Genomic DNA, 26849 nt, shown 5'->3' on the forward strand with positions numbered 1-26849 from the left:
GCTGCCTCTTGTAGCCCCCACCAATAGCCAACTCAGGACAGAGACGACGAGGATTCTTTCTGAGACCTTATTCCTTTATTAGTTTATGACTCTTTCAGATACTAATCACTAGCGACTAAGCAAGGAACAGCACTGGAGAAAGATAGCAGAGTAGCCTAAGCTCCAGGTAAGGCAGTTGGTCCCCATTTGAAGGAGAACCACGGGAAGACCCTGAACTTATGGGCTAGGGAGAGATCCTCCCTCTTTCCCTTAGGTCCTCGGGACGCGACCGTTGTTTGAGCGCCAAACGAGCGGTACGCCTCTTTTCTGCCCCCTCCATCTGTCGTCGCTCCCTGTGTCTGCGCCAAGCATCCAGCAAGCCCCCCTCCAGCGCTCTCTCACTGCCAGGGTCGCTGTCTATCCCAGGAATGCTGGCAGGAGGAATCTCTGCCAGCTGCTGTGCTTGTGAGAGATGAGCGAGCTCTTCTCCCACGGACTGCTGTTCCTCCTCAGAATCAGAACTGCTCTGGGGCTCTATTGGCTCAGTTTCCACCCTGACAGGTGGTAGCTTCTCATTGTAAAAGTACATTACATTAGTAATAATTTTTCTGTTGCTTGAGTGAATTAATATGACTTCCTAATTAATAATATTTTGGAAACTATATTCTTATTTATTTATTTATTTATTAAATTTATTAATCGCTCATCTGACTGGTCACCCAGCCACTCTGGGCGATGTACAACCCCCATAAAACAATTTAAAACAATAAAATTTTACCATAATTTTTTTTTTTTTAATACCCTAACCCACCCCAAATGAATTACATTATTCTGTAATGAGAGGTCATTCTTTTTTTCAAGGCTGAAAAAGGAAAGGCTGATACTTGTTGATGAGATCATTTTAAAATAACAAGGAATTAAGCTACATTATTGGATCACATTTGCACGTTTGCAGATGAGAGGGATTCAACTTTGCTGGCTTTATTTAAAAATGCTGGTGTTTATCAATTGTTGCTTGTGGCTACTGGGACAGTGCATCTGCAGGGTGCATTTTATAGCTCTGTTTGTTCCTCAGGCTGCCATCTGAGTACCCCTGTATATGTTGTTGCTACCTCACTGGAACAGTTTATTTTCATTTAACTTTAAGGTTGAATAGTTTGATGGCAGTTAGAAGCTTGGTAATTTCTAGTGGTCTTAAAAATCATACTTTGAAAAGTTGAATTTGATGATAACTGCATGGAGTCAAAGGTGCTATGAAGCCCTAAAGTCTGCTAGCATGAACAATGATTAGACATGGGAGAACTCTACACTGGAGCGATTATTGAGAGTGAAGCCCGCTTCGGTCACCAGGCTACAGTGCCATTTGCCTTCAAGCTATGCATTAGAATTAAACTTTTATTGTGCATGAGAAACTTTTGGTCAAGTTGTTATATATTTAGAAAGTGACTCATGCTGTTAACACAGGAGACAAAGAAAGGAAATACAAACCAGCTGTCTGTCACAGGTCTTAAACCACACAGAACTAATCATGTGATTCCCTCACCCATCCATGTCCAGTAATCTGCTACGCTATTTACTTTTACTTTAAAATTTGTCATAAAAATTCTCAGGGCGGATTGCACAATTAGATATATTAAGTACAAATGATAGCTTGATGTATAGCTCAAGATCTCTCTTTTATTCACGCACGCATGTTTGTGCACACATGCGTGGACACCAGCTTTTTTTGGCCTGGAAATACTATTCTCTATCCAGGTAAATCATTGTTCAATAGACCAAAGACCTAAACATCTAGTCACGCATCTAAACATCTACAGTGTCACAGTAACTCCTCTGTATATTACAAATAAGTTTTTAAAAAGGAATTCATTAACAGTTTATGAAGTAGTTGTTAAGATGGCCAAAATGAATAAAAAATAAGACCACATCAAACATAATTTTGCCTACTGGAGGTATAAAATCTTGGGTCTTTAGTTGTCTCCTTCTTTGCTATAGTTGTGTGTGAGCAAATGGAGAGTGCAGTCCAGATACCATTCCAAACTATGCTAGTGCAGCCTCCCCAGGCTTGTTATTCAAGTAGCACTGTCTTAGACATCTGGATCAGTTTAATGGGCAGCTAAGAAGTTCCATTGCAAGCCAGAAGGGGAAGCCCTTCCTGTACTGGCCCAAATTTGTTTTTAACTTTTGTTAAGGGTATTTGTTTGCCATCAGATTTGCACAGAGAAAATCATAGATTGTTGTACTATTGAACTTGTCCATCATTGGAGAACCTTAGACAACATTTGGTAGGAAAGGAGCCCTTTGTATCTTCCTGAAGTGCAATCATGTACTGTGTAATTTAAAAAAAAAAAAAAATGGGGTGAGGAAAGAGGTTTCTCCATTCTGCTACCAGCTTACTTTAATCCCCAAAGGAAGATTCAGAAAAAGACAAAACAATTTAAGAGGACAAAAAATAGCAGAGGGGAGCAAAAACGCGCAATAGTGGTTTCTGTGTGAATGCAATGTATCTTTCCTTGCATACATCTCCCCTATGACTTAAGTTTAATTGTTACACAAAATATTAGGATATTCTATTGTATATAGCAGCAGGCACAAAGGAAGTGGTGGAAGCTAGCAGTTTGTTCATACTTGTTTATCGAACTCCTTGTTAACCCGGACTCCTGGTAAACTGAAAGTCGGCCAGGTCCCCTGACAGTGGCGTGTGCTATACATTCATTGCTCCCTTGCTTATTCAGAGACATCTGAAATCTTCAGGATAATGGAGGCTCAGATAAGTGGGTGAGCATGGCATGAGGCACACTGCTATCTGGGGACTTGACCAACTTTCACATAAGCTGGGTGTGTCAGTTTAAGAGGAAATTTGAAAAGAGAGTGTGGGAGGCTAAATAGATGCAGACTCCAGAAAAAAGTACAGATAACCATAACTGATTTCTCTCTCGTACTTACACTCACACCACACTTTATTCTGTTGCACAGCTACTATACTAGGATTATTTTAATGGATGGTTCCTGATGTTGAACATAGGCAGCCTCAGCGAGGCATTACTGTTGCAGCTTTAGTGTTCACTAATAGGGATGTAATTTTAATTATAATTTCCAGTTTGCAGCATGCTCTTCTGGAAGGCTGAACAGCCATCGCACCTCATACCTCCCTTCGGAAATGCAAATAGGTTAGGAACCTGTTCGTCTTCAAAAGTGCTTTACTGACAGAAATCCTGTTGTTTTTTAAATGATTGGAGGATACAGGAGTGGCAGGGAGAGAAGCCCCATTTTAGAATCCTGTTTTCTCATTGACATTGTTCACGTGTAATTCTGAACTGTGGCTTAGAGTTACGAGCAGAAATCTCCGAGCTTGTGGATTCACCACTCCTGCTCCAACGGTGCTGCAAGGAGGACAGCTGAAGCTTTCATTTCCATTTTCAACTCCGCACGGCTACTTGTTTTGTCTGAAACCGAACAAACTGTGACCAGGTTAACCATAGTTTAGAGAAACAAGCCAACTTCAAACCTTGATTTATAATCCTGCCTTTCCCCCCTAAACTATAGTTAACATAAACCATAGGTCTTGGTTTGGATGAAACAAGTAACTGTGGTTAGTTGAAAAGAGGTGAAAAAGTCCAACCTCCTCCTCATAGCTTCACTGGACAACGAGAGGGGACAGGGAGTGTTTAAGCCTGAGGTTTTCCCAGGCTGGTCCTCCTACCACCAAACCAGGGGAAGGACAACTTGTGGCACTCCAAATGTTTTGGCCTGCAACTCCTATGATCCCTCACCATTGGTTACACTGACTAGAGCTGATGGGAGCTGTAGGCCAAAACATCTGGAGGGCCATAAGTTGCCCACCCCTATACTAAACTGTGATTTAGTAATATGTCCAAACACAGCCATTGTGTTTGCTCAGAAAGTTAAAGCTTTGCTAACTTCGCATTCCATTTCTCTGAGAACAGAGCCTGTGGAATTACTGACTAGCATTCACTGGATTCTTGAAGGATCTTGCTGGTTATATCTTGCTTGCTGGAAGGTGACTGCTGTAATAACACCTACAAGGATGATAAAATCCGGGGGAGGAAAATGTAGTAGTATGATTCCCAGTAGATTAATGTAAGATGGCCCATTAACAGGCAGGTGGTGGAATGAGCACGCAACAGCTAATCAGCAGTGTATAAGGACATTGATAAGTAGTTTAAACATTTTTTCCCTTTCTTTCCTTATTAATCTGTTCCAACCTTCCAACATTGGAAGCCCATGTAAAGTCTGCTGGTATATTTCTTCTTCTTCCCCTTTCTCATTCCCTTGCATTCCTGTACCCCCATCTTCATGCAAGTGGAGTGAAATCCACACTTTACTTTCTACAGTCTCATACATCTGCAGTGCTGCAAATTATGAATGGCTGGGTTTCACCCCACAGTGTATTGTGATCCTTGCTTTTGTGACGTATTGGGGCACAGGCTTCTGAGTTTATATTGAAGACGCTTGACCATCTAAAAATGCATGTGCCATTCATAGTTCATGTTACTAAGTATATCTTTTCCTATTTAAACTTTGGTGTTTTACTAGCATTCAGTGTAAAGTGTGAAGCGGCTGTACATCTCCAGCAGACATGACACCGAAGCAGCTTCTGAAGGGTTAGAAATTGCCTGCATAGTCCCAATTTCTTTTCGTTTCCCAGCCTACCTGTTGTGTGGACCCAAACGTATCCCATCCATTAACAGCCTTGTTGATTAATATCACCACTGCTTAAACTTCTGGTAAACTCTTATCTAGGGCTCTGTATGTGGAACTTCGTTGGGTCTTGCCAACACCCATCCAGCTGTGCTGTAGCATCCCCAAACACAAGAGCTGGGTTTTTTTTTTTTCATTTATTATATTTTTTATCCCACCCTTCCTCCAAGTAGCTCTGGGTGATGTACATGTGTGAAGGTTTGAGGCCTACAGAGGCAAAGGGAAAAAATGGTCAGGCTCAAAGGCCTGGGTTTTGTTTTTTGTTTTGGTGGGAGGTGCTATCCCTGAGAGGAGTAGTTTCATTTCCCCAGTTAAGTTTCATTTCTTCTGGTTTGGAACAGTACTTCTGGTTTTGAGGAAGGAGGATATATAAAGAGTGAGAGAGCCAGTAGAGGCAGAGCTGGGAAGACCAGAGCCTGAAGAGGGAGCAGGAAGAAGCAGCCTGGAGAAGTCTAAGTACAGCTAGGTTAAAGGAACTTGCATTTTGCAACTTTTATTTTCTCCTAATGCCTTTTGTAACACTCACCTCAATTGTGTAAATACCTTTAGTTGTGATTTGCTTGCTTTAATTTACCAGTAAACTGTTGTGGTTAAACCCTGTGTCTAGAGTGTCAATCACCCCACACCTACAGCCTAAACCCCACGTTATTGGAAAGAGGAAGGTAAAAGAAAGAAGGTGGGACTCCTAAGGAGACAAGAAATCCTTAAGGAGTTGTTCAGGGGGTCCAAGTCAATAGTGGAATCCTGACAACATGTTTCCTCCCTTTTTATCCTCACAACAACCTTGAAGTAGGCTAGGCTGAGAGAAGGTGACTGACCAAAGGAGATTCATGACTGAGTAGGGATCTGATCCTGAGTCTCCGAAGTTGTACTCTGACACTTTAACCACCACACCACACTAGGTGGAGAAGTGAGGCACATTTGGTTCAGGCTTTGGAAATAAACACCCAGTCTGGCTCAAATCAGATTATTTGCAACAGATTGCTACCGTGCAACATGCCATTGGATTCTCTGTGCAAAGGATCCATATATTTAATCTGTTGCCACACGTTTTTGCCTGGGAGGGCATTTCCATAATACTCTGGTAAGTCACGGGTGGGGAACCTGTGGCCACTCAGCTGTTGTTGGATTAAAACTCCCATCATCCCTGAACATTGGCCATGCTGTCTAGGGCTGATGGGAATTGTAGTCCAAGACATCTGGAGGGCTACAAGTTCCAAAATGCCAGTATCTACTTCTTAGAATATGTGACACTGCTGGCTTCCTGAGTCTATCTTTCACTGATACCTTGTTCTTATTTTCTGAATATCATAATGAAAATCCCTATATTCAGTCCTTAGCATATTGTCTATTAGATACAAGGAACTAATGTCATGCTTGTGGGGAAGCCAATGCACATAGGATGCTATTCCCACCTAGTTTATCTCTGGGCTATACATGTAGGACAGATGCACTTTACATCTTCCAGTACTGATCCACCCTCCCTGGTGGCCTCTGCATCTCTCTCTATAAACATCTCCTGTGGAAGGAAGGAGTACTGAGCATGTACCTGGTTTTTTGACCTGTTGAGAGCCACAGCCTCCCTTTAAAAAGAACAAATTTACTTTTCTTTTAAGAAAATTCTGATTGCTACAAGCACTAGTTCTTAGCTATAGTGGGTGCATCCATCATATTGTAGCTTTAAGAGATGCTAGTTGCACTTCTTTGATGCTTGCTTTTGGTGTGTGCTTAGCCCTGTAGAAGTGATCCAGATACCGAAATACCTATTCAGGAAAATGTGCTTGATAATGTCTGTAGGAAACCCCATGAGCCTGTAGGCACAGAACTTAGAGGACCTATCTGATATCTTTTGTAAATACAGTCAGGGCCAGAAATATTGGAACAAGGATAACTGTTTTGACAGTTGGCCTCTGTACACCACCACATTGAAGTTGAAAGGAAACACACCCAGATGGGAGCGAAGTCAGGACTTTCAGCTGTAATTCAAGGGATGTGACAAAAGTGGGGCACTAAACATTCAGGAAGGCCAGCCAGTGGCATGCACACACACCCATCGTTGGTGGCTCATAAGTAATGGAATAAATGGCTGACAAGCAGCTGCATGGCCAGGTGTGGCCTGTTTCCTGGACACCGCATGACCAATCAAGTAGATAAAAGGCCTGGAGGTGGTTCTGAGTGTTATATTTGCATTTGGTAGCTGTTCACTGGAACTCCCAACATGAGGTCCAAAGAGGTGTCCATGCGAGTGAAGGAGGCCATCATTAGGCTGAGGAAACAAAATAAACCCATCAGAGAGATAGCAAAAACATTGGGAGTGGCCAACACAACAGTTTGGAACATCCTGAAAAAGAAGGAATTAACTGGCAAGCTCAGCAACAGCAAAAGGCCTGGCAGACCACGGAAGACAACTAAAGTGGATGACCACAGAATTCTGCTCATGGTGAAGAGGAAGTCTTTCACAACATCTAGCTAGGTCAAGAACGCTCTTGAGGAGTTAGGCATGTCATTGTCAACATCTACAGTCAAGAGACGGCTTTATGAATGTAAATACAGAGGCTTCACAACAAGGTGCAAACCACTGGTGACACTCAAGAACAGACAGGCCAGATTAGCCTTTGCCAGCAAACACCTAAAAAAGCATGCCCAATTCTGGAATAAGATTCTTTGGACTGATGAAACCAAGATTAACTTGTACCTTAATGGTGGGAAGAGAAAAGTATGGAGAAGAAAAGGAAAGGAACAGCTCCTGATCCAAAGCATACCACATCATCTGTCAAACATGGTGGAGGCAGTGTTATGGCATGGGCATGTATGGCTGCCAATGGAACCGGGTCACTGGTGTTTATGGATGACCTGACTGCTGATAAAAGCAGCAGGATGAATTCTGAAGTGTATAGGGCTATACCTTCTGCTCAGATTCAGCCGAATGCTGCCAAACTGATAGGATGCCGCTTCATATTGCATATGGATCATGACCCAAAACATACAGCAAAAGCTACTCCAGAGTTTCTCCAGGTAAAGGAGTGGGATGTTCTTCAATGGCCAAGTCAGTCACCTGATCTCCACCCAATAGGGCATGCTTTTCACTTCCTGAAGACAAGACTGAAGGCAGAAAGACCCACAAACAAGCAGCAGCTGAAGGCAGCTGCAGTAAAGGCCTGGCAGAGCATCTCGAGGGAGGAAACTCAGCATTTGGTCATGTCCATGGGTTCCAGACTTCAGGCAGTCATTGACTGCAAAGGATTTTCATCCAGGTATTAAAGGCGATCCTTCAGTTTCAAATGATGTTGGTTTGTTCCATTACTTAGGAGCCACCAATGATGGGGGGGGCGTGTATGCCACTGGCTGTCCTTCCTGAATGGTTAGTGCCCCGCTTTTGCCAAAGCCCTTGAATTACAGCTGAAAGTCCTGACTTCGCTCCCATCTGGGTGTGTTTCCTTTCAACTTCAATGTGGTGGTGTACAGAGGCCAACTGCCAAAAGAGTTATCCTTGTTCCAATATTTCTGTCCCTGACTGTACCTCATGAATACAGCATTATTTCAGATAAGCATTTTTCTCTGGACTCCCTTGCACACCAATCCAGTGCATTTGAGGAGGAATGATATTTTCAGCGCTTTCTAAATCAGAGCTTCTTCAATCCCTTTCTCCCCCCGCCCTTCTTTTCTTCTTCTTTTAAATTCTAGGATTAAGGAGCCACTTCAGGACAGCATAATAGCTACCTACGAAGAACATGAAGACAGTGTATATGCAGTGGAATGGTCCTCAGCCGACCCATGGCTATTTGCCTCGTTAAGTTATGATGGACGGCTTGTCATTAACAGAGTTCCCAGAGCTCTTAAATACCACATACTGTTATAAATCTGTTCAGATTTCTTGAACATCATTATCTCAATATTGGCTGATAATTGGAAATATTCTGTTTGTCAAATGTGTCATAAATAGAATATCAGCCTTTTTCCCTGTAGCGTAAATACTTGGGAATTAAACAACTTCTACGAAAATTAAATTTTAATGTTTTTTGTTGTTGTGCAGCAGGTATATATTGAGAGAGTTTTAAAATCCACATAATCAAGGAGACTGACGGTCCAGCTTCCTTGTATGATATGTTTTGTGCTAAATGAATTACTTTAATTCTGAGGGTGAAATTGAACATTGCTCAAGCAGTAAGCAGTTTGCACAACTGATCCTTCCCTTCCCATCCTCCTCCTGCAGCTGCTGTGCCCCCATCCCCAAGTCTGTCCACAAGTTTGGGTGGACCTACAGACATTGTGAGCAGTGTCTTTCTGGGCTGCAGTGGTGGGGAATTGCCCCAAAGCACGTAATCTTGCAGTGCTCCTGCAAAGTTCCCCAATTTTTTGGCAATTCCTTTTTCCCACTACAGCCCTGAAAGACACAGTCCACAGTGTTCTATAGGTCCACCCGACCCTTTGGAGAAGTTGTGTGTGGGGGGGGGGGAGGAGAAGGGAAAGAGTGGTTGTGCAGGCTTGCCTTCCATTTGCACAATTGTGTATTTCACCCTGAGATAGCATCCACCTGTAAATGTAAAATATAAGTGGAGATAAAGGACTTCTATTACCAATACACTCTTACACCAGAGTAATGCATGTCAGTTTCACTTAAATGTGTCCATAGTATATACACACTAAGGTGTATGGTTGCACCAAATAGTGTTTTAAAACCTTTAAAATCTTCAAAACAAATAGACATTGTTGCTAACCACAGGGGGGTGTTCTATTACGTATTCTTGCTTTGACATCATGGATTAGGGATTAGATGATGTACGTGGTGTTTTACAAAGCACAAGAGTACAGTTTCATGCTCTGAGGAGCTTACAACCCAAAATCTGCCTTAGGAGATATAAGAGGATGGGAAGGGAGATGGAGGCAGAAGTAAAAAAGAAGGGCATGTATGTATTTCAGTCACACATCCCTGAACATAGATATAGTAGCATATGGAGACGGAATGCAATCCTACATGTCTTTTCAGAAGTAAGCCTCATTGAGCTTAGTGGGACTTTCTCCCAGGTAAGTGGATATAAGATTGCTGCCCAAGGGATTGTGTATGGGAAAGTGTTTCATGCAAAAGGTGGGTAATTTGTCTATTTTAAGCCATTTCTCTACAAATATTAGCATGCATTTTAAGAGTGGAAATAAACTAATTGTCAGAGCTGCTATCTACAGTTATTTGTACAATCCCACCAGAGATGAGAAATGTGTGTGTGTCAAAACAAGGTCTTATAGGAATTAAGTAAAAATCAGAAATCTACTATTGCCTCTCCCTGTTCCTTGGTATACCGGACTATCTCTTTTGCCTATGTTACCCCGTGAAGTGCCATGTACATTTCTTGCTCTGTGTTGTTGTTGTTCAGTCGTTCAGTTGTATCCGACTCTTCGTGACCCCATGGACCATAGCACGCCAGGCCTTCCTGTCCTGCGCTCTCTCCCGGAGCATGCTCAAGTTCATATTCATTGCATCCGTGATGCTATCTAGCCATCTCATCCTCTGCCGTCCCCTTCTCCTTTTGCCTTCAATCTTTCCCAGCATCAGGGTCTTTTCCAGAGAGTTTTCTCTTCGCATTAGGTGGCCAAAATATTGGAGCTTCAGCTTCATTATCTGTCCTTCCAATGAGCACTCAGGGTTGATTTCCTTTAGGATGGACTGATTTGACCTCCTTGCAGTCCAGGGGACTCGTAAGAGTCTTCTCCAGCACCACAGTTCGAAAGCATCAATTCTTTGGCGCTCAGCCTTCCTTATAGTCCAGCTCTCACAGCCATACATTACTACTGGGAAAACCATAGCTTTGATTAGACGGACCTTTGTCGGCAAGGTGATGTCTCTGCTTCTTACTATGCTGTCTAGGTTGGCCATAGCTTTCCTCCCAAGGAGCAAGCGTCTTTGAATTTCATGGCTACAGTCACTGTCTGCGGTGATCTTGGAGCCCAAGAAAGTAAAATCTGTCACTGCTTCCATTTCTTCCCCTTCTATATGCCAGGAAGTGATGGGGCCAGATGCCATGATCTTCATTTTTTTAATGTTGAGTTTCAAACCAGCTTTTGCACTCTCCTCTTTCACCCTCAACAAGAGGCTCTTGAGATCCTCTTCGCTTTCTGCCATTAGGGTGGTATCATCTGTATATCGGAGGTTGTTGATAATTCTCCCAGCAATCTTAATTCTGACCTCTGATTCATCCAACCAGGCATTTCTCATGATGTACTCTGCATATAAGTTAAATAAGCAGGGTGACAATATGTAGCCTTGTCGTACTCCTTTCCCAATTTTGAACCAATCGGTTGTTCCATGTCTGGTTCTTACTGTTGCTTCTTGACCCTCGTACAGGTTTCTCAGGAGACAGGTAAGGTGGTCTGGTACTCCCATCACTTTAAGAATTTGCCACAGTTTGTTGTGATCCACACAATCAAAGGCTTTAGCGTAGTCAATGAAGCAGAAATAGACGTTTTTCTGGAATTCTCTTGCTTTCTCCATGATGCAGCGAATGTTGGCGATCTGATCTCTAGTTCCTCTGCCTCTTCTAAACCCAGCTTGTACTTCTGGTAGTTCTCGGTTCACATACTGCTGAAGCCTAGCTTGTAGGATTTTGAGCATCACCTTGCTGGCATGTGAAATGAGCGCAATTGTGCGGTAGTTTGAACACTCTTTGGCGTTGCCCTTCTTTGGAATTGGAATGTAAACTGACCTTTTCCAGTCTTGTGGCCACTGTTGAGTGTTCCAGATTTGTTGGCATATTGAATGCAGCACTTTAACAGCATCATCTTTTAGGATTTTAAATAGCTCGGCTGGAATACTGTCATCTCCGCTAGCTTTGTTGTTACTAATGCTTCCTAAGGCCCACTTGACTTCACTCTCGAGGATGTCCGGCTCAAGTTCAGTGACCGCACTATCATGGCTATCAGGGACATTCAGATCTTTCCTGTATAGTTCTTCTGTGTATTCTTTCCACCTCTTCTTAATCTCATCTGCTTCTGTTAGGTCCCTGCCTTCTTTGTTCTTTATCATGCCCGTCTTTGCACAAAACGTTCCCTTGAGATCTCCAATTTTCTTGAAGAGATCTCTAGTCTTTCCCATTCTGTTGTTTTCCTCGATTTCTTTGCATTGTTCATTTAAGAAGGCCTTCTTGTCTCTCCTTGCTATTCTCTGGAACTCTGCATTCAGTTGGGTATATCTTCCCCTTTCTCTCTTGCTTTTCGCTTCCCTTCTTTCGTGAGCTACTTGTAAAGCCTCATCAGACAGCCACTTTGCTTTCTTGCATTTCTTTTTCTTTGGGATGGATTTCGTTGCTGCCTCCTGAACAATGTTACGGACCTCCGTCCATAGTTCCTCAGGCACTCTGTCTATCAGGTCTAATCCCTGAAATCTATTCCTCACCTCCACTGTATATTCATCAGGGATATGATTTAGGTCATACCTGAATGGTTTAGTGGTTTTCCCGACGTTCTTCAATTTAAGCCGAAATTTTGCAAGAAGCAGCTCATGATCTGAGCCACAGTCAGCTCCAGGTCTTGTTTTTACTGACTGTATGGAGCTTCTCCATCTTTGGTTGCAAAGGACATAATCAATCTGATTTCGATATTGACCATCTGGTGACGTCCATGTGTAGAGTCGCCTCTTGTGCTGTTGGAAAAGAGTGTTTGCTATGATCAGCATGTTCTCTTGGCAAAACTCTATTAGCTTTTGTCCTGCTTCATTTTGTACACCAAGGCCATGCCTGCCTGTTATCCCGGTGATTTCTTGACTTCCTACTTTAGCATTCCAATTCCCTATGATGAAGAGGACATCTTTTTTTGGTGTTAGTTGTAGAAGGTGTTGTAGGTCTTCATAGAACCGATCAACCTCAGCTTCTTTGGCCTCAGTGGTTGGGGCATAGACTTGAATTAATGTGATGTTGAATGGTTTGCCTTGGATTCGTACTGAGATCATTCTATCGTTTTTAAGATTGTACCCCAGTACTGCTTTTCCCACCCTTTTGTTGACTATGAGTGCTACTCCATTTCTTCTAAGGGATTCTTGCCCACAGTAGTAGATATAATGGTCACCTGAATTAAATTCGCCCATGCCTGTCCATTTTAGTTCGCTGATTCCCAAGATGTCGATGTTCAATCTTGCCATCTCATGTTTGACCACCTCCAGCTTACCTTGATTCATTGATCTGACATTCCAGGTTCCTAAACAATATTGTTCTTTACAGCATTGGACTTCCTTTTCACCACCAGACACATCCACAGCTGAGTGTCCTTTCGACTTTGGCCCAGCCGCTTCACTCTTTCTTGCATTACTTGGAAATTCCCTCTGCTCTTCCCCAGTAGTATATTGGACACCTTCTGACCTGAGGGGCTCATCTTCCGGCGTCATATCTTTTAGCCTTTTGATACGTTCCATGGGGTTTTCTTGGCAAGAGTACTGGAGTGGGTTGCCATTTCCTTCTCCAGTGGACCACATTTTGTCAGAACTCTCTGCCATGACCTGTCCGTCTTGGGTGGCCCTGCACGGCATAGCTTATGGCTTCACTGAGTTACGCAAGCCCCTTCGCCACAATAAGGCAGTGATCCATGAAGGGGTTCTTGCTCTGTATACAGTTATAAATAGCTGCAACTCCAGATTACGTGTATGTATAGTCTAAGTGAATGAATGAATGCATTTCTCAAGCTAGTGATTTCCAGGAGGTGTAGTTTAGGAAAAGTATGATATCAAATTAAATGTATATGATTATGGGATATTAAGGACTCCATACTCCAAACAAGGTCAAAATGCTACCAGGGAGGAACAGAGGATAAGTTCAACTAGTCCCAGTTGTGATAACGCAGCTAGCTCAAAGCCGAAAGGACGGCTAGCGGCCGACGGTGCTGGTGGTGAATGACGAATTCGATGTTTTAAAGATCAACACACCATAGGAACCTGGAGTGTACGATCTATGAGCCAGGGCAAATTGGATATGGTTATTGGGGAGATGTCAAGATTAAATATAGACATTTTGGGTGTCAGTGAACTGAAATGGACTGGAATGGGCCACTTCACATCAGATGACCACCAGATCTACTACTGTGGACAAGAGGAGCACAGAAGAAATGGAGTAGCCTTCATAATAATAAAGTGGCTAAAGCAGTGCTTGGATACTGAATTCGAACTGAATGATGTCAGTTCGAATTCAGGGTAAGTCATTTAACATCACAGTGATCCAAATACATGCCCCAAACACAGATGCTGAAGAAGCAGAAGTAGATCAGTTCTATGAGGATCTGCAGCACCTACTGGATAGTACGCCAAAAAAAGATGTTATTTTCATTACAGGAGACTGGAATGCTAAGGTGGGTAGTCAAACGACACCTGGAATTACAGGCAAGCATGGTCTGGGAGAACAAAATGAAGCGGGACATAGGCTGATAGAATTTTGTCAAGACAACTCACTGTGCATAACAAACACTCTCTTCCAACAACCTAAGATGACTATACATGGATTTCACCAGATGGTCAACACCGAAATCAGATTGACTACATCCTTTGTAGCCAAAGGTGGCGGACATCTATACAGTCGGTAAAAACAATACCTGGAGCTGACTGTAGTTCAGATCATGAACTTCTTATTGCACAATTTAGAATCAGACTAAAGAGAATAGGGAAGACCCAAGAGCAGTTAGATATGAGCTCACTAATATTCCTAATGAATATGCAGTGGAGGTGAAGAATAGATTTAAGGGACTAGATTTAGTAGATAGGGTCCCGGAAGAACTATGGACAGAAGTTCGCAACATTGTTCAGGAGGCGGCAACAAAAAACGTCCCAAAGAAAAAGAAAACCAAGAAGGCAAGATGGCTGTCTGCTGAGACACTGGAAGTAGCCCAAGAAAGAAGGAAAGCAAAAGGCAACAGTGATAGGGGGAGATATGCCCAATTAAATGCAAAATTCCAGAGGTTAGCCAGAAGAGATAAGGAATTATTTGTAAACAAGCAATGCGCAGAAGCGGAAGAAGATTATAGAATAGTAAGGACAAGGGACCTCTTCCAGAAAATTAGAAACATCAGAGGTAAATTCCAGGCAAAAATGGGTATGATCAAAAACAAAGATGGCAAGGACCTACCAGAAGCAGAAGAGATCAAGAAAAGGTGGCAAGAATATATAGAAGGTCTGTATAGGAAGGATAATATCGGTGATAGATTTGATGGTGTGGTCAGTGAGTTAGAGCCAGATGCACTGAAGAGTGAGGTTGAATGGGCCTTAAGAAGCATTGCTAATAACAAGGCAGCAGGAGACGACGGTATCCCAGCTGAACTGTTTAAAATCTTGCAAGATGATGCTGTCAACGTGATGCATGCCATATGCCAGCAAATTTGGAAAACACAAGAATGGCCATCAGATTGGGAAAAAAACGTATATCCCCATACCAAAACGGGAAACACTAAAGAATGTTCAAACTATCGAACAGTGGCACTTATTTCACATGCCAGTAAGGTAATGCTCAAGATCTTGCAAGGTAGACTTCAGCAATTCATGGAACGAGAATTGCCAGATGTACAAGCTGGGTTTAGAAAAGGCAGAGGAACTAGAGACCAAATTGCCAATATCCGCTGGATAATGGAGAAAGCCAGGAAGTTTCAGAAAAACATCTATTTCTGTTTTACTGACTATTCTAAAGCCCTTGACTGTGTGGATCATAACAAACTGTGGCAAGTTCTTGGTGGTATGGGGATACCAAATCATCTTGTCTGCCTCCTGAGGAATCTGTATAACAACCAAGTAGCAACGGTAAAAACAGACCACGGAACAATTGACTGGTTTAAGATTGGGAAAGGAGTACGGCAGGGTTGTATACTCTCACCCCACCTATTCAACCTGTACGCAGAACACATCATGCGACGTGCTGGGCTTGATGAAGCCAAGGCTGGAGTTAAAATCGCTGGAAGAAACATTAAGAATCTCAGATGTGCAGATGATACCACTTTGATGGCTGAAAGCAAGGCGGAGCTGAGGAACCTTATGATGAAGGAGAAAGAAGAAAGTGCAAAAGCTGGGTTGCAGTTAAACCTCAAAAAAAACAAGATTATGGCAACCAGCTTGACTGATAACTGGCAAGTAGAGGGAGAAAACGTGGAGGCAGTGACAGACTTTGTCCTTCTAGGCACAAAGATTACTGCAGACGCTGACTGCAGCCAGGAAATCAGAAGATGTTTACTTCTTGGGAGGAGAGCAATGACAAATCTTGATAAAATAGTGAAGAGCAGAGACATCACACTGACAACAAAGGTCCGCATAGTTAAAGCAATGGTATTCCCCATAGTTACCTATGGCTGTGAGAGCTGGACCATAAGGGAGGCTGAGCGAAGGAAGATAGATGCTTTCGAACTGTGGTGCTGGAGGAAAATTCTGAGAGTGCTTTGGACTGCAAGAAGATCAAACCAGTCCATACTCCAGGAAATAAAGCCAGACTGCTCACTTGAGGGAATGATATGAAAGGCAAAACTGAAGTACTTTGGCCACATAATGAGAAGACAGGACACCCTGGAGAAGATGCTGATGCTAGGGAAAGTGGAAGGCAAAAGGAAGAGGGGCCGACCAAGGGCAAGATGGATGGATGATATTCTGGAGGTGACGGACTCGAGCTGGGGGTGGCGACGATCGACAGGAAGCTCTGGCGTGGGCTGGTCCATGAACTCATGAAGAGTCGGAAGCGACTGAACGAATAAACAACAAACTCCAAACAACAATTAAGTACAATCCACTCTTACTGAAAATTATCTTTCTAATGTTGTAGGAAAATATTACTTCAAAAGAACTAGAAAATAAAACGTTAACAAAGTTCAGCAAATGACATATTTGTTCCTTTAACCCCTCCCCCTAAATTCCATTAATTATTTTCTATAGGAATCAGTGCCTTTGTAGCACAGATGTGAGAATGAATCTTATACTGCAATGCAAACATTTTCTCTTGAAGACATATTAATCTCAGAGAAGCATACTGGATGAAAAGAAAAGAATCTATAGCCTTCTACACTGCTTCTCCTGGATTTTTTAGGTTGAAAAACAGTGACTAGACCAAAGCTGGTTGAGTTTGGAGCTGAGTAGGAGTTTGGACCTTGGTCATTGCATGGTAGACTCCAACCCTTTCCAGTGCACGGTAATGACTTCCCAGGATGCCACGTAGCAAAGTCTGGCCCTGTGATATGTGTGTGCAAAAAACCCCTAATGTTGAATTGGTCAGAAAATGCTATTCTCCCCCATTTATTTTTTAGACTGTGCTGAATTTGTGGGAATCCCATGGGCACAGATTGGCCAGTACTCCATCATCATCATTTATATCCCACCTTTCTTCCACAGTGAAGGCCGCATGCATTGGGGTTTCCAGATTGTCCCCCACCCCCTGAGAGGACTCAGATCTCCTTGGCTTCAGAAAGGTTGTTCCACCAAGTGACTTCACACCATCCCTGGGACCCACTGACAAGCTATGTGCACATAAACATCCCCAATGCTGCTCTGTCATCTCATTTTTATTCTCTCGTTATTGCGCTCTGACTCTGTCCTGAACTGGAGCGTGCAGGTATGCCCTTTCCCCAACCAAATGCTGCCTCAGCCTCTCCTTCCCAACACTTTATGGTTCTTGCCTCCACTGCGCAGAGCAGGAGCTAAAGTTACAGGCAGCAGCAGTGAGGCTTTCCCAGAACAGCTATCCATCCCTACCCCGAGAGAATCACATGCATTTGCAAGGCAACTGGATTTTGTTTTATTAGAACTTTAACAGGGCTAACAGTAAGCAAAATATTTGTGTGTGGGCTGGAAACCTATATTTAGCAGACCTAAACTGGTTGTTTTTATGCACCTTCTTGGTTCATGTGAATGTGCTTCAGTGATTGTACAACAGGCAGCGTTAGGGTCTAAATAACTTGGGGGGAAAATGCTGATAGCCTAAGGAAGGGAAGATCAATACGGTCATTCTCCTATAATTCCTGCTGTTGCTATAGTGACTATTTGTGTTCCTGTTTAAAGGGTCAGACTATTCCTAACCTCTGCTTGTCTTTACCCAGCAGCTGGATCGAAACACATCTAAACGTGATTTTTCATGTGTGTACGGAGCTGCCAGTACGGTATGAAATTGTAATATTGTGACACTCTGTAGGGCTGGGGAAAAGGAGCAGGGGGAGGTGCATTAAAAGAAAAAGCGAGATTTTACTCTTGGCTGACAAATAACCCTGTGCAAACGAACCACAGATTTAAATTTATAATGCCCATTATGCTTTTCCTTTTGCCTGTATTTCAACATTTCCCACGTTTCTTCAATAATTAGCATCACCCTGAGGGCTTTTCCTCCAAGGTTGAGTATCTCATCCATTTCAGACACGCTCAAGTTGACACCCTGCGTGAGCAAACTGTGGGAGGTGCTCTTGGGTTCAGCAATATAGCTTTGCTAATGAATAATATGTTTTGAAATAGCATTGTTGTTCTTTAAAAGTAGGTGAGTTGTATTCTTACTTAAGGACCAAAGCTTTACATAATGTATTAGATTTTCCTTATGGAAGTGATTGGTAGCAGCTTATTTCACTGGACTCTTCACATACTGAAAGTTCTATAGATAGATATGTAAGTAGGATTATGGAACCAATATCAGTTTTCTAGCACTAACATCTTGAGCGCAGGGAAGACGTTGACCCTAGGATACTCCAGTGAACGTAACATCCCATGAAGCCTCGACTCCCAAGCTTTAGATTATCACTAGACTCTCAGCCATCCACTTGGATGATAGGCTGTAGTAGCAGGTGATGTGAATTGCCAATTGAAGTTGACAACAGTGGGCTAGATAGACAAATATACTTGCTTAGTATAACCATGTGACTTGAGTGGAATGGTAGTATGCTGAAATTGATGGCATGGTGCTGGTTCAGATACAATACCAAATCACGGTTTGTGCTAACCATAGTTTAGTCTCTAAACCATAATTTGTGGTCCAGATTTATAGGCAAACCATGTTTTTTTTGGTGGTTTCTCTCTTATCCCAGAATCTGGATACTATTCCACATAATGGCCTCTTGAACAACTGCCATGTTGTTTCAGTTCAGATGTAATACCAAACTGCATTTTGGCCCAGTTGTGATTTTCAAGCCAGCTCCAAATCATGGGCTGCATTCTCACTTCATGGTAAGCGATAGATCCTGCTTAATAGACATGTGCATGAGCAGCATGCTGGTGCACACAGCCCAATTTCCCGTTCACTCAAGTGCCTAAATAAGCCAGGAAGCCACAAAATAAACATAGCTTCCTGTTACATCCAAATCGTTAACTAAGCTTAATTTCTTCCAAATGAGTCAGGATTTGTGAGCCAACTGTAAAGCCAAGTTTAAACCTGGCTTCTTATCCTGGCTTGTTCTTATGCAATCAAGCATAGTCCCTGGTTTGGACATAATAGGAAGCTATGCTTAATTGCAGCCTCCTGGTTTGTGAACCGGCTCACACAGAGGGAGGAATGAAGTGGGAGTGTTTGGATTGTGAGCCTGACCATGCTGCTTATACATATGGTTTATTAAGCCAGAATTGATGGCTTATAATGATGCGCAAATAGGGCCATGGTTTCAAACCCTGGCTTGTTGGCCACTCACAAACCACGGTTTTGCTTTGCAAATCATGGTTTAGGGTTATTTCTGAATATCTCATGCTCTTTTCTATACTTTCTCCTTTATGGCCTAATTATCCAGTTCATTTCTTTTCCCGTCCCATGTGTGTTTGTATTGGTTTACATCATTTATATCCTGTCTTGTGCAGTCTCAGATTAGCAAATACAAGCATATTAAAGCTGAGCTAACCATTTAAAAATAATTTGTGTTGCCTGTGAGTTATGTCCAGTGAGGCAATACTATTCACATTTTAAAATGTCCTTCAGTTTGTTTTAAAGCTTTTCCTTTTTGGCAATTATTTTGGTATTCCTCACAAGCATTTTGATAAGCATTCGAAACCATGTTTTGAATGGCACTATCTATTCTCTACTAGTCTATAGGGAGCTTTCAAATGGTTTCCTAAAGTCCATGCTATAGGCACCACCATTTGGGGTCACGTGCATCTATATACTCAAATTATGAGGGATTTCAGGCACACCTAGCCAGACACTGACCGTTCCCAGACCTGTTTTAGTTACAGCAGTGTTGCTGCATTATGTATCCCTTGGGGGCGTTATCTTTAACATACAAGTTGTGAAAGCAAAGCATTCTTGTAAATATTGGACACTGATGCAGATGTATAAATATCCAAGGAACAGTCCTTTCCTATCAAAGGACGTGATAGGAAAGAATTGTGTTCACATAATCTGTGTGTTTTCTTTCTTTCTTTTTTTCATAAACCACTTCTAATATTTTCATATGGCTTTTGAGATTTAGTTATTTAATAAAAAATTAAAAGCAGAGCATTAGATTGGCACCATTGAGGGAATTCAGCTGTAGCAGTGGTGAGGTGGGTTTTCCACCCCTGCAACATTAACAAGCCTATTACATATAATTACAAAATGCTTGAAAGCATAGTGTGATGTTTGCATTCTGTGCTAACATATAATGAAATAGAAAGGAAAGGAACTGTGATTTTTTTTTTATATTTAGCACTTGATGCAAAGCCTGCTGCAATCAATGGGAATGTTTATGTGATGGTTTTAAAAAGAGAAGAAGAATTTAAAACTGTAATGGTCTTTAAAATGAATGCTAAGTTTGAATGCTGAAGATAAGTACCATGCCCCAGCAAATGTGTTGCATGGAGAGAAATAATTGATACATGCACACAAGCCCAAATTGCCTATTCCTTGTATTCCATTTATTATATTTCTATACCGCCTAAGGGCCAAAGTTCTCTGGGCGGTTTACAAAGATTAAAACCCTAAAAATACAGTAACATAATATAACACCAGTGTACAAGAATAGAACAATTTTTAACAATCAACAGTAAATCCCAGGAGTCATTAAAAACTTATATGCTATCAAATGCCTGGGAATAGAGGACAGTCTTAACTTGGCACCGTAAAGACACTAGGTGCTGCAGAGACACTGGATTTTGCCCTTGAGTCCAAGCCTGAAAATGACCAGCTTTGTAAGGCACTGGGATGTCTTAAATCAGGTCCTCCAGCCACCAGCGCTTTACCTTCTGTCCTGTGCCACTTTACCTTCTGGTCCCTCAGCCAGCCCAGGTGGACCAGGCTGTGTGTCGAGGGAGCAATACTGGCCTGACGGCTGTTGGCTAGCAGCGCAGCCTGAATATGATCAGCTGATGTCGCAAGCCAATGGAAACACACCCGCCCCTATAGAACTTTCCTCCCACCCCCCACCGAAGCCAACTGCTCAGTCTGAGTAGTTTGTTGCACTGAGTAACAGTACTGACTCTATGCACTGCTGATCGTGTCTGATCTCCATCTGTGATCATGTCTCCTGCCTGCAGTCCCTGGTACTTGCTCACCTTTTCTGGTGCCTAACCTGCAGCCCGTCCTGGAACAAAACACCTGCCTCTGGACTGTTAGTCCCTTGCCTACCTGTGTCAGGATTGGACCCCAGCTGCCACCTATCACACTACTAGGCCCTCCAGGCTCAGTTTCCCTTTTGTCTACTCCAGGCAACTACTGGTTCCAGCCAACTGATGGTACAGGAGACCCTGACTGGGTTCAGACAATGGTTGAGTGTGGGTTGTTGTTGAATTGTGGGTTATTGTTAGGGATGTACAAAAGTCACTTACCTTTTCGCAGCTTGGCTTCACGGTGGGGGGGAGGCACTTCGCTTCTCCCCCCGAAGTTCAGGCGAGGGGGGGGAGGTGTCCCGCCTTGCCTGGCCAAAATTCAGGCCGGGGGGGAGGCGCCCTGCCTCGCCCGGCCGAAATTCAGGCCGGGGAGAAGTGCTCCGTCTCCCTGGCCGCAAAACAAAAAGTGAAAAAAAAAAACACCCCGTGATAGGCTACGTAACGATTAACGTAGCCTATCATGGCTAGATTTCCAAAGTCAGCCGTGATAGGCTACGTAAATCGTCACGTAGCCTATCACGGGTGACTTTGGGGGGGGGAAAGCACGTACGCAAATGGCGGCGGCCCATGGGCGCCGCCATTTGCGTTCCTTATTTTGGCACGTCTAGTCTACATAAAGATTTACATAGACTACGGCGAAAATAAGGGCAAGCAAATAGCTGGGCTTGTTTAGCTTGAAAAAAAGGGGGCAAGAGGAGACATGATAGAGGTCTAAAAAATTATGCATGGTATGGAGAATGTGGATAGGAAGACATTTTTCTCCCTCTCTCAAAATGCTAGAACCTGGGGTCATCCCATGAAGCTGATTGGTGGGATATTCAGGACAGATAAAGGAAGTACTTCACACAGCGTGTAGTTAAACTGTGGAACTGGCTACCACAGGATGTAGTGATGGCCACCAATTTGGATGGCTTTAAAAGGGGGTTGGACAAATTCCTGGAGGAAAAGGCTATCGATGGCTACTAGTTTTGATGGCTATGTGCTACCTCCAGTACCAGAGGCAGTGAGCCTATGTACACCAGTTGCTGAGGGTGGAAGGATGCATTGTGGAAGGATCCACAATGCCCTGCTTGTGGGTTCCTGGGCGACAGCTGGTTGGCCACTGTGTGAACAGAATGCTGGACTAGATGGACCTTGGTCTGATCCAGTATGTCTCTTATGTTCTTAACTGAGGGTTGTTTGTGGTTAACAAACCATGGTTTGTTATCGTGGGTGGTTCAGACTACACGACAACCCACATTTCAACAACAACCCATGGTTCGACGACAATCCACATTCAATCCTTGAGTGTGGCTTATCGTGTTGTCTCAACCCAGCCCCTGAGTAATGGGGCTTCTGGTCTTGCTGGAGCAGATTGCTGCCTTGAGCGCTGAGAATCAGCAATAGAGCCCCAGCTGACTGAAGTAGCTTCTGCTCATGATGCATAGCCCTAGATGTCACCACTATAACATTTTGATGGGGTTCAAAGTGGATTTAGAAGCTCCATCACTTAGTACAAGCTCCTGCTTTTGAGGCAGCCACAGAATTATTATTCTAATGACTTTCTCAAGGTAGGCCAGGTCCTCAGCCTCCTGAGTAGGGAAGCCCTGACTTGGGGGATATGTCCCTATTAGGAAAATAAGTTGTCACAGAAACTTAGGGATGCAACAGGTTAAATTTGGCGAAATTACAACCTGTTTCTGAGTGACCCAATCTGCCTGCCTTCCTAAGAGGAAAGGGTACATGTTGCTATAATGGGTTGGACTTCTGTGCTAAAGCAGACTGCCATTCTGTCAGTTTTGCAGGCAAGGTCCTATAAACATAAAACCAAACCTTCAGTTAAGTGTCTTTGATTAGCAGAAGAGACACTCCCTAGATTCTATATTGCATCTTCTGCCAGGAGAGCAGGTTCTTGTAGTGCCACACAAGATGTGATGTGCCTGATACATCAGCTAGGGCAAATATTAAAAGCAAGAACTAGCATCCCTGTTGCTTTTCAAGGACTTCGTGTCAGTGTTCTTTGTGTTTTATTAATAAACCTATTTTTTTGGTTAATTAAAATGAGTGTGTCTTATCTGAGGGAGTGGGGCAGCGGATCTGACTAATCTGATCTCACCCCATGTTATTGCCTTGGCCGTCTTAGAAAATTTCTGGAAAAGAGTATGTTACTCCTCTAGGTGGTTAGGGATTCAAAGGTGGTAGAGTTATAACTGAGGAACCTACTTGATATCTCTTCCCTTAATCCACAACTGTCTTGCTACTCTAACTCAGGTGGTGGGAGTTAGGAGTTTATTTGGGATACTGTAGGGTGGGTTTAATTCCAGTGATAAGCTGGAGCACCTAGTCACCCATCTAATTTGGCTTACCAAGTTGACCCTCTGAGTCCAGAGGAAGGAGAGAAGCAAGCGGACCCGAAAGGACCCTACAGTATTCCAAACTTGTGCATCAGTTTTGCCCAGCCTGGCACCCTCCATATGCCAGGTTGTTTTAGACTACAGCTCCCATCAGCCCCAGCCAGCACTGCCAATGGTGACAGATGTAGTCTAAAATATCTAGAGGGCGTCCGGTTGGGGAATGCAATTGTACACTTTCTGTTGTGTGCGTGCGTGCGTGTAGATGGCAATACAAGCTAAATGGAGTGGGACAAACACTTGAAAGTGCTATACAAACGTTATTTCCAGAATGCATATGAGATAGCAATACAATAGCACGTAATCCATCCTTGGATTTATTGCTCCTTTTTTCCTTACTAGTAACACTTTGAACCTTTTAAAAAAAATGCATATTGATTGAAATTTACTAGGGCCAGGGGTGTGGTGCAGGAGACACAGTTGCTTTGATCTGGATCTGTTCCATCGATGGCCAGCTGGCCAGCCCTGTCCTACCAGAAGAACAGAATGACAGCATTTCTTTTTTGTTTCAGGTGAGCAGTGTTTTCTGTATACCTTACTCTAGGGACTGATAGGCCAGTATAGAAGCTTTGCTGGATGATTTGATGACACTTCCAAGATGGGGTTCAGATCTGTTCCTTTTGTGAAGTGCTCCGATTTATTTATTTTTAAGTGGACGTGAAGGGATGGGCATAGGTATTGATTAGCAGAAAAGCCACGACCCATCACCTGAGGGCAGTGCTGAACGGTAAGCCATGGATACTTTCCATATCAATTTGCACACTGATCCTGCGCATTCCACCTGCCGCTTTAGTCAGGGAGAGAACCACTGAAGTGAGAAGAAAATGACACAGAGGAGTTCTGGAAAATGAGAAAAAGACAAAGGTAAAAGGGAGACTGACAAATACAGAATGAGAAGTGAATTGGAAATGACAAGATCTGGGAAAGCTCAGCTTAGGCAATGGAAACAGGAACCACAAAAAAATAGTCGGAAAATGGAGCTTAAAGAAGCAAAGGGGAAGGCAGGCAGTGGACAAAATCCTGTGAGAAGGGAAGTGTGAAATGTGATCGAGGACTGTCTAGCAGAAGGACTAACCAGATAAAGTTGGGCTTCTAGAAGTGATTTCATTCATGAGATTTAAATTAACAACTATTCTCAAATTGCTATGTTACTTTGTTCACGTCTTGAAACAATTTTCCATATTTATATTTGATTTGAAAATATCAATAATGGATGTTTTCTGAACCTTGGGGGCAGGTTCTAAGTGTGGTGTTTTTATAGTTATCTCTGGTAATTCTGGCTTTTGAGCCACCATTTTGGATTTGACACAGATTTGATTCAGGGGGAAAAGGAGAGTTGTATTATGTACCCTTCATAGCATCCATTTGTGCTTCTGCAGAGCTGAGCAGTCTGCTGGAGGAAGAAACCCGCAGCTCTGCTGGTGTGCTTATTCTGTGCCTAAGAAAGCACCACTAATGTGTGGACTATTAGCAGCTCTGAAACTTTAGTAGAAGTTAGCAAGCCCTTTAACTGGATGTTCTGTTTCAGCAAACAGCCCTCTTTAATATAAACGCCTTCCCTCAATAAAGACGTGAATTGCTCTGATATTAAGAGAAGCATCTAGAGCTGCCCAAGGTATTCAGAGAAGCAGCCTAAGGTATTAAGAGAAGCATCTAGAGCTGCTTGACGTGGGCAGCCTGTTTGCTCCTGAGAGCGGCAATGTGGCAGCGGGTGGTGGCGCATCAAGGGGCACATGCACAGCTCTCCTCCTCCCCTCCCCCTCTCTCAAACACACACCCATACACACTTCCTCAACACACACTTCCCCCACACCCAATTTTGGGATGGGGGGAGATTTGAGGCACCCCTCCCTGCGAGTTGAGTTCCCCTTGAAAGCAGAGATTGCCATGGTGACGGGTGGTGCAATCCTGGCTTTCAAAGGCTGTCCCTGCTGGGGTGGAAGAGGACAACTCCTGGGAGAGCTGGAAGGCGTGATCTACCCGGGGAGAGTGACACTTCCCACACACCCTCCTCCCCATTAGCAGTGCTGGGGCACTTGGGAGTGGCACTGGGAAAGGGTGACATGAGCAACTGCAAGGGCAACCTGGAAAACCTGTGAAGTCTGCATGCAGCCCACAAGCTGCAGGTTGCCCATATGTGATTTGAAGGAACGGGGTGTGTGGGTGTGTGTGTGTGTGTTTCCACCAGCAATTTACTCTGAGCTGACCACGTGTTGAGGTTGTTAGGGATACATGATGTTGTGGCCATCCAGCAGCCACCCTGGAGCTTATCAGGGAAAAAACGGATTTCCTGAGACTGCTTAAAGTCCAGTTCTTTTCCATAAGTCGGGTTCTCTGCAGTATTGTTGCTGTGAGCCCCAACCCCCACATTGACCTCGGGTATGCTAGCCCTGCCCAGGGGTGTGCCTTTCACCGTGACCCAGTCAAGGGTGTTTCCTGTGTGTTCCCCATCCCTGCACAAACCAACTAATGTCTCCTCAGAAGTAACTCCCGTTGTGCTGAATGAGGCGTGCCCTCTGAATGCCCACATCAGAACTTACAAGGATCCCCCTCAATTGACATGGTACAGTTTAAAGCCCAATTCCCTAAGTGCAGTAAGGCACCACCTCAAGGCTTTGATTCTCCTTTGTTTGGTTTATTGCCTTAGGAAGCAACTACTTCAACTCTTCGTTATAAAGATCCTGCGGGTTAAAATGGGGGCTGGTTTCCCATCTTTGTGTCCTTACCCCCCCTTTCCTAGCACAAGCATATGTGTGTCTACTCAGAAGTAACTCCCATTGTGCTCAATGAGGCTTGCTCCTGAAATGCAGATGCATCTGGACTTTCAGGGGAAAGGAGAAGTGGGGAGGGAGAGGGGGAGAAGCCTCTCTTGTGGACTGAGCAGCCCCTGCCAGTCAGATGATGTTCACTCCAACCCCCATCCCCACCAAGAAGTATGTTCTGTGAAGCGATTTTTACTGGTGCAGAGAACCTGCTCGTGGAGCCCTGCATGGACCAAAGCACAGCAAAGCTGATTCCTTTTAAAAAATCTGGTATTCCTCCATTCGCTTCTCCTTCCATTGTTGTGGAAACACCATCCAGGAAGCTGCCTTATACTGAGTCAGACTATTGGTCCATCTATTGTCAACACTGGCTGGCAATGGCTCTCCAGAGAGCCTTTTCCAGCCCTACCTGGAGATGGCGGGGATTTAAACTGGAACCTTCTACCTGTAAAATATGTGCTCTAACCCTATGTTATGCCCTTCCCTAAGGGAAGAATAAGTTATCGTATGGCACAT

General features: G+C 43.6%; 1 protein-coding gene across 9 annotated transcripts in view; it reads left to right on the forward strand.

Annotated features, from left to right (window-relative positions):
• EIPR1 (EARP complex and GARP complex interacting protein 1) overlaps positions 1-26849 on the forward strand; it is a 219873-nt gene that overhangs the window by 92551 nt on the left and 100473 nt on the right. For 2 of the 9 annotated variants that reach the window (XM_084826720.1, XM_084826723.1), the window contains one exon: positions 8386-9965. The exons of 5 other annotated variants lie outside the window; for them this stretch is intronic. In XM_084826720.1, the coding sequence (XP_084682846.1) occupies positions 8386-8560 (175 nt within the window). In that variant the 3' untranslated portion in view covers positions 8561-9965. Of the gene's footprint in view, positions 1-8385; positions 9966-26849 lie in introns of those variants that run through there. 2 more of the 9 variants (XM_084826721.1, XM_084826722.1) reach the window with 1 other exon arrangement.

Source organism: Heloderma suspectum, chromosome 1 (genome assembly GCF_057233095.1).
Source record: "Heloderma suspectum isolate Gila_16-S chromosome 1, 16-S_ref, whole genome shotgun sequence".
Taxonomy (NCBI): Eukaryota; Metazoa; Chordata; class Lepidosauria; order Squamata; family Helodermatidae; genus Heloderma; species Heloderma suspectum.